At 38.4% G+C, this 8,852-nt stretch overlaps 2 protein-coding genes across 3 annotated transcripts; both read right to left on the bottom strand.

Annotated features, from left to right (window-relative positions):
* Positions 1–245: 245 nt before the first annotated feature.
* Positions 246–5,885, bottom strand: LOC145605742 (uncharacterized). Of its 2 annotated transcripts, none has more exons than XM_081661811.1 (6): positions 4,861–5,885; positions 4,328–4,658; positions 2,772–2,895; positions 2,384–2,683; positions 2,180–2,296; positions 246–891 (listed from the first exon to the last, which is right to left on the bottom strand). In XM_081661811.1, exons 3-6 carry the CDS (start codon positions 2,853–2,855, stop codon positions 787–789), a joined length of 606 nt encoding a protein of 201 aa, XP_081517937.1. In that variant the 5' UTR covers positions 2,856–2,895; positions 4,328–4,658; positions 4,861–5,885; the 3' UTR covers positions 246–786. The 2 variants fall into 2 exon arrangements, with proteins under 2 accessions (XP_081517937.1, XP_081517938.1); XM_081661812.1 differs by having other exon boundaries at positions 4,328–4,653.
* LOC145603970 (uncharacterized) lies at positions 4,873–8,545 on the bottom strand. The gene is made up of 5 exons (XM_081659935.1): positions 6,315–8,545; positions 5,917–6,243; positions 5,736–5,835; positions 5,561–5,654; positions 4,873–5,486 (listed from the first exon to the last, which is right to left on the bottom strand). The coding sequence occupies exons 1-5, from the start codon at positions 8,543–8,545 to the stop codon at positions 4,873–4,875; spliced, it is 3,366 nt and encodes a 1,121-aa protein (XP_081516061.1).
* Between the last annotated feature and the right edge of the window lie 307 nt (positions 8,546–8,852).

The raw sequence follows: 8,852 nt of genomic DNA, 5'->3' as shown, positions 1-8,852 counted from the left end.
TGTTTTCTGAAAAAACAAGAATTCATTTAATTAACACCATAATATACCACTTTATTCCTGTTTTTATTACCACAATAATCCAATTAAAAACCTGTTTTCACATCCTGCATTGCAATTAAACATACCACATTGATATTGCTCACATACTTTAATTTCACTGCTTTAGTGTAAAAAGTATCTAAGTTCTAAACAATTAGATACTAATAATTAGATACTAACATAATAATTAGATACTAATAAGTATATAGTCATATGGAACATACTAAAAAGTATCTAAGAAGCTAAACATAGAGTACTAATTTGTTTTCATGTAAAGGCAGGCAAATAACAAAGGCCTATACACATGAAAAATGATAATGAGTCAAAAGGATGAGTAGTCAAAAGTATCTAAGAAGCTAGAGATAGACTACTAATTAGCACCATCGCCGTCCGGTTCAGTATCGGGACTACTGAAAAATGATGATGAGTAGTCAAAAGGATTTGGCCCGTACTGCAACATTCCTTTTTTAATTTCCTCGAACCAAGCCTTTTGCCTCTTCTCCATATTGGCTCTCTCGGTGGCCAAAGCCTACTCCACTTGTGCCTTAACTTGTGCCTGAACTCGTGCCTCCACCTCGGCATTCACTTGTGTTTGGAACTCTTCTTGGAACTGAGATTGCATAGCTTGCACCCTTTCCTCAAACTGTGTGTGTAACTGAGACACAATGGATGGTGTGTACATCTGTGAGGCACCATGTCGTCCTTGAGGAGTGTCATAGTATAAATGGTCACTCTTGCCCAAACCTTTCACCTTTCCCTGTTTCGGCCCCCAACAGTCTCAAAGTACACCCGATTGGGGTCGCAGGCCACTCCTTGACTACTTGATTCATCCATTTTCCTCTGGAAAGTTTCCTGCAACAAGTTTGGACGTTTAGCTAAAATTATGTCAAATAAGAATGAACTTCATTCAACACGTATCTTGAAAGTAGTGGAAATTGAACACATATGGCATCTATCTTACATGTTCATATTAAACACAACAAGCTTAGAGGCAGGGGCAACTCTGATTATATACATGCAGGGGCAGTAAAAGCAATGAATAATAACTTGTGTGATGGGGCATCTTCCTTAGCTAAAAATACATGTATAGTGAATGATGAATCTAGCAGATGTAACACTGTCAGCCTTGATGATATACATGCAGGGGCAGTAGAAGAAATGAACTATAACTTGATTGCTGGGGCACCTTCATTCCTCACCTAAAAAACTAATACATGTGTAGTGAAAGATGATTCAAGCAGCTGTAGCAGTTTCAGCTCTGATAGTGGTGCATCAGAGATGTCATGGACGACTAATAAACCGTGTGGGTATAAGTTGAAGCCTGAATAAAGACTCCCAACTGGGAATTGCTGAGAATGGGGCTAGTTGATACAGCTTGCTGCAATGAACCTCTACTTCTTTACCTTAATTGCTCATTATCACTATGTTGTGCCAAATACCTCTTCCTACAACTATTTTAAACAATGGATTCTGTTACTATGCCTCATAGTAGTAATACTTTGTTGCAATACACATTTTATGATCATTTTTGTCTTTGAAAATTTTCGGGTCTACATTTATATATTTTTCTTCAGTGTAATTGAATGAGTTAGCAAGTTGGATCGCTGATTATTGGTAAATGTTAGAAACACAGGTGTAGCATACATATTGAGACTAGGATAAATGATAATGTAATGTAACTTGATTAGGTTCACAAGTTTTCTTGGAAATTTCCTCATAATTCATCAGCAATAGACTAAGTAAATACACATTAAACGCAGATGTATTATAGACACATAAATCAATAATTGACACCTTAACCAGAAGATTAAGTATAGACAGAAAATAGAGCAATAGAGTAATGGTAGTATTAATTTTTTTGTCTGGATCGGACTCTCAATCATTGTGGCTCATGTCAAGCAATGTGACAAGGTTTGACACTGATTGTCAATGATATACCAGCGTTACAGCAAAAGAAGAAGGAACATTGTGATTAAAGCAATCAGAATTTGTTCATACAAGGGAGGGGGCAGCATAGGGGAGGGGAGCAACATCAGCACAGAACAAATTGCAGCATCAGAACAGAACTTCAAATAGCAGCATAGGGGAGGGGAGCAGCAACAGCACAGATAAAATAGCAGCATCATCACAAAATGTTTACCGCAATCTCTTTGGCTTTTTTACTAGCCGGAACCTGTCCTTTTCCAGGCACTTCCTTGAAGTGCGTCTTCAAGTAAAGCTCCCCAGCATTTGGGAGGACGCCGCCTTTTTCCTTAGCCTACACATAATTATCCAATACATATCACTTATAAGTCAAATTGTATTGTTATAACAATACATTTATGGTTTATACAAGAGGCCTTACCATCCTCTTTGCGTGTTGCGCAGCAGAAATCGAACCCTGGTAGTGAGACGCTTCAATTACATTAGACAAGGATCCACCTCTTCTATTCTTCTTGTTCTGCTCAGATCTCTTAATGAAATCAGGATCGTTTTTTCTAGCATCCATCATCCCCTTGTGTGCTTCGTCACTCATCCATTTAGGCTTCCTACCACCCATCTTCAAGGTGACTTGGTTGAACATGTCACGTAGTCGATATCCAGCTTTGGAGTCATACTCTTTCCTTACTTGTGCATCAAGGGCATCATCCCATTCAAACATTTTCTGCAAAGGGAAAAAACCATCAGTTACATAACAGCAACCAAGGAAAATACACCATAATTAATAGAAGAACTAGCAAAGATAAGCGTACACTGAACAAATTCCACCAATGTTCCTTGGTGCCAGCATTTACTACCCCATAGTTATGCCAACCCTTCCTAAAATAGCCTTGCATGCACTGCGTGATGGCCTTAGCGATCGAACTATCATCAAACCTTGCATTATACCATGAAAACAACAAGATAAATCTATTTCTCAAATGTTGATTATTGGGCAGCAACAATAACTTTACCATGACATATATAAACAACAGGGGCAGCAAGGTCTAGACAGCAGGAACTCTACCACAACATTGAGGCTTTCTTTGGTGACCATTTTCACTTATTGAAATCTTAATTGGGTGATATAATTTCAATTTTGTAGCTAAATTTCATGATATCTCTAACTGAATTCATACTTTTCTCATGATGAGCAAAACTACTAGTCTATCACACATTAGTCGATTGAAGCAAGATCAACTTAGGCTCTAAATCAACTGCCATATCTCTAAAATTCTGACAAAACAAGCCTACTATTCTTTAACACAAAAGGGCACATACTTTTATTATATCATGGTAATTTTGATGAAAATAATCATCAGACCAGTGAAAACATTTATGCTGTTTATAAACAGCAAATACGTAGTAGTATAGCCAGAGGGAATTACCTTAATAGCATGCTGCAGGATAGGATCAATCAAGCCAACATTTCAATTTCATCAAATTACTCAAAAATTATCTTTGGTCTATCTTTGCCATTAAATTCTTGATTAAACCCTCAATATTGATTATCAAAATAGTCCGATAAACCATTTGGTTAGTTCCATCTAAGAAAAACAGTAGACTCGCCACAAAATCACTAATCCATAAATGTAATCGAAACTTAGCCAAAAACAATGGCATTAAAAGTATAAGGAATCTAATGTATATTAGCATTGATTTCAATTAAACAACTACAACACAGCCCGAAAACTGAATATCATTATAAAATCAAAATTTTGCAGACACATTCATCAACAGCAACAAAATAACTAGCAGAATTCAGCCACAAAAAATCAAAAATCAAAGATACGAAACAATAACTTTGAGCAACCATAATCATGTTGAATTCCAGAAACCTCAAAAACAATGAAAAGGGTTTAAACAAATGGCAATATTCAATCAATCATCATTCATTGCATACTTCATTTAAATTATTTCAAGTTGAAGTATTTGATTACAAAAGAAAAATACATGCAGAAACCATTTTCCAGATTGTTTAATTTTTGGATTTTTTATCATTTTTTATAAATAATTAGAGGAAAGATCATCTTACAAATGATGGGAATCAATGAAGTTGAATGAGCAACACTTGAGATTATTCAGAATCCCGAGAGAAATACAGAGTGAAGTAGAAAGAAAGAAAAAAAAATAAGGATGTGGTTAATTGTCAATTAGCATGTATGGTAAATACAAAGTTCCTGCCTTTGCATAAATTCTGCTTTAAATTCCTTATGTTAAAAATCAGTGAAGCCAATTTTTTTATCTGTTTTTTTTTTTTAAAAACCTGAAACTCTAGAATATTATACAATGCATAAAAATAGCTAGTACTACTATATGACTTACTTACCACAAACCAGTAGGGTGTAATCTCCTCTTAGCCGTTGTTTGGGAGCTCTATCCCTGCTATCCTACCTGACCACTATGAGTGTGTGGCTGCCCAGTCTGAGTGTGTGGTTGCTGAGTCTGAATGTGTGGCAGGTGAGGCTGACCACTCTGGCTCTGTGTCTCTGGCACTTGTGTGTTGTTGCCAAGCCCAATAATATCGTCTTCGTCTGACTGTGTCTCAGAGTCAGGAATCTGACTGTCTTCCAACTGCACAGATTGGCTAAACTTGGACCGAGGCATCTTTCCACTACTACCATTACCTTTTTTTCCCTTCCCTTTCATTGTCACCTGTACTACATTAGCATAACAAGGTAGAACAAGAAATTAAACCACATGACATGCATGATTATCAATACATAAAATCAGATTTAAGAAATAAAATCATTTACTAAAAGTCTACATAAAACGAACCGCATATTATCTCAAAGATTTAATTTAATAGTTTAGCAAAAATAAAAACATTACTACATGTCAAATTAAAAACATAATACGTACCACAAATTTGCTCTACTCTTGGCTATGCTCGAAATTTTCATCACCAGCTTCACTGTTAACTCCTTCATCGGAACCACTATCTTCACCATCTTCACTGTCACTATCATCAAACCACACAAGATCATCCTCGTCCTCATCGCTGTCGGTGGATTCAAATTCTGGTTCTTCGTCACTGGAGAATGATCCTTCTTCAAGAACAATCTCATCATCTGATTCATTACCAAGGCCGTCATTGTATGCAATGTAGTCAGGAATGTCTTGGGGTGCACATAATGATGTAGGTGTATCGGGACTTGTTTCTTGCAAGAACTCCAAGTCAACGGGTGCATCAACAACAGATCTAGCTTTTGTCTTAATCACCGCCCACCATTGTGCTCGGTCTCTTTTCAAACTAGGGTAGGGTGCGTAGTACACCTGGCTAACTTGGTAAGATAGCACAAAAGGGTCGTACTTTGGGTATTTTTTTGTGTGGTTTACATCAATGATCTTGTATTGTTCATGTATAGTCATCCCCCGAACAGAGTCCATCCACTTGCATTTGAACAATATGGTCTTATACGATCGCGCAGGACCTGTGTAGACAAGCTCAATGATGTCCTCTAAAGTGCCAAAATACTGTCCACCCTCTGCATTTGTGACACATACACCGTATTCATTGTGGACTTGTATCTTCCGCTGATTTCTGTTTGAAAGTTAAAACCATTAACAAACAACTGCCTCCAAGTGCGTACACGACTAAAAGGACGCATCGCCAATGCATGCAACACATCTTCAGTCGGCTTGTCATGAAGAACCTATAAAGATCCAAACGTTTTAGCTAGATATGTTATGGATTTAGACTTAACCCCTTGTATCATAACTAAACAACCTATTACCTTATCTCGAAACCAATCGGGAAATTGCTTTTCAAATTGTTGCCAGACATCTTCCCTACGCATATTAGGTCTTGATTGAAGAATGTGTTCCTCAAACTCCCTAACAGAGGAACAATAGTTACGATCTATTACGTTTTAGTAATCTCTTTGGAAAATCTTATAACGATAGTAATATGTTCACCTTTCATACAAATCAAGAATGCCGCTATTGGATAAGACATACAAGTGCGCCCTTTCGAGTTCCTTAGTATCAAGCCAACGCATTCGTCCTAGATTAGGAGCACGACCACAATCAACCATGAATAGTTCTGGGATTTTGTCGTTTGAATAAATTTTAGAATGTACCTCAACATTTGCATTGCGACTAAGGTCTCTAGTTTTGGTATCAACACCATCTTGGTAATAATTGGAGCAAAAGTTTGCAATTTCCTCGGTGAGGTAGGCGTTGCATATAGACCCTTCAACTCGAGCCTTGTTTCCAATTTTGCGCTTCAAATGATTCAAAAACCTAGAAAGACATACAAGTTTTATTACCATTTCAACAACATAGACACATTTTCATAAATGAGTAACTATTACCTTTCAAATGGATACATCCATCGATATTGAACTGGACCCCCTAGTCTTGCCTCGTATGGGAGGTGGACCGGTAGGTGCTCCATTGAGTTGAAGAATGAGGGGGGGGGGGGGAAGATTTTCTCTAGCTTGCAAATAATCTCAGCAATGTTGTTTTGCAAACGGTCCATGTCGCTATGTGTTATTGTGGAGCAACACAAGTCTTTGAAAAACTGGCTGATTTCAGTTACAGCTTTCCAAACATGAGCAGGGAGCAATTCTCTGAAGGCCACTGGCAAGAGTCTTTCCATGAACACATGGCAATCATGGCTTTTCAAGCCGTGGAGTCTACATGTTTGCATATCTACACACCTACTCAGATTAGAGGAATAACCGTCAGGAAATCGTAATTCCTGAATCCATTCACAAAGGACCTTCCTCTGGGGCTTATCGAGGGCAAATGGGGCTTTTGGTTTGTTCTCTTTACCTCTTTCATCGGTAACAACATGGAGTTCTGGTCTTCTACAGTATTTTTCAATGTCTCGTCGAGCACTCACTGTGTCACAAGTTTGCTTTTTTACATCCATGAGTGTGTGAATGATTTGGTCAAAATTTTTTTTCTCAATGTGCATTACATCTAGATTATGACGTATGAGCAAATGCTTCCAATAAGGAAGGTCCCATAGAGTGCTTTGCTTAAACCAACCTTTCTTGGCCTTTTTAAGCAATTTCAAAGCTGCAGGACCATCAGTTGCCTTCGGCAAGTCCTTCACGCATTCCCATAATTCTAGCCCGGACATAATATGTGGTGGTGACCCCTTTTCAACTCTGTTCTTACAAAAAGCTGTTTTGCTTTTCCGAAATGGGTGATTTGGATCAAGAAATTGACGGTGACAATCAAACCATGACACTTTGCCACCATGATCGAGCCAGAATGCTTTGGATTTGTCTAAGCAGTACGGACAAGCCTTCTTACCAGCAGTTGACCATCCGGATAACATTCCGTATGCCGGGAAGTCGCTGATGGTCCAAAGTATGGCGGCTCGCATTGTGAAGTTCTGCTTCTTTGACAGATCATAAGTGGTTGCCCCAACATCCCATAACTGCTTCAGTTCTTCAATGAGTGGTTGCATATAGACATCCAAGTTGCCCTTTGGGTTTTTAGGACCGGGAACTAGAAGAGACAAAAACATGAACTGTCTTTTCATACACAAAGAAGGAGGCAAGTTATATGGTGTTAGTATGACCGGCCAACAAGAATATTGCCCCCCAAACTTTCCATGAGGAGCAAACCCATCAGTACACAAACCAAGTCTCACATTTCTTGGTTCTGATGCAAATTCTGGGAAGGTGTTGTCAAGGTGTTTCCACGCATCACTGTCACAAGGATGAGCCATTGTGTTTGCAACTCTTGGATTTTTTGCGTGCCATGTCATTTCATTTGAAATGTTCTTTGTTGCAAACAACCTTTGCAGCCTAGGTGTGATCGGGAAATAAATAAGCACTTTCAAGGGCACTAAACTTCCTTTTGATGTCTTGCTGTACCTTTCGCAACCACAGACTTTGCATTTGGATAAGTCTACATCATCCTTCCAAAACAACATGCAACCTTTTGGACAGGCATGTATCTTCTCATGTGGAAGCTCTAATCCGTTCACTACTTTCTTCACCTCGTAGAAGGTCTCTCCCATGTTGTTGTTGTCAGGAATTGCTTCATTCATCAAAGAAGCAAACTCATCCACACACCTGTGAGGCAAATTGTACTCACACTTCAAACTTGTAATTCTAGACGCCATTTCCAAAACAGACATAGTACTCCCTTCATATAAAGGACGCTCAGATTCCTTCAACAAATTAAGGAACTTCTTAGCTTGGGGGCTTGGCTCTTCCTCCACAACATGACTCTCTTCCCCTGCACCCATGTTAGGTGGGTCATTCCCAAAGGCATCCATAACCATTTGATTGTATGGATTAGGCTGTGGGGGTGGGATGCCTGGAAAACCTTCACCTTGACACATCCATTCGTAATAGTCTGGAACAAAACCCTTGCTATACAAGTGCACTTTTACAGTCTCCGAATCATGTAGCTGCCTGTTTTTACATGTGACACAAGGGCATCTGACCTCGTCAACTTTACTGCTCTCTAGATGATCTTTACAAAACTGAATGAATTCATCAACCCCTTTCACGAACGCCTGTCTTATGTTTCGGCCATCTAACCTTTCATACATCCAGCTACGCTCTGTTCGTTTCATTATTGAAATTCTACACATCTCACCCAAATGATCACAATGTTCAATCCAAATAAAATTGTCATGTTGTTCAATTAATTAAAGCAATAAACGAAGTTGATATGAATGATGTCCAAGGGTCCTTATCTCTCCAACCTAACCCATCTTTGGACATGTAATACCACTAGTGAATGTATGCCAAGTTTTCAATTATACGGGAAATTTGATAGCATTTCCCTATAGTTCTCCAAGTACGTAATATAAGCAATGATGTATACTTATATGTGTACTTAGAAAACATATTTGAGAAACACATAGCCCAAATTTTCCT

Source organism: Chenopodium album, chromosome 22, assembly GCF_948465745.1.
Source record: "Chenopodium album chromosome 22, dcCheAlbu1.1, whole genome shotgun sequence".
In the NCBI taxonomy this organism is placed as follows: domain Eukaryota; kingdom Viridiplantae; phylum Streptophyta; class Magnoliopsida; order Caryophyllales; family Amaranthaceae; genus Chenopodium; species Chenopodium album.
Note: the sequence above shows the minus strand (reverse complement) of the source record. Positions and strands in the feature narration are given on the sequence as shown.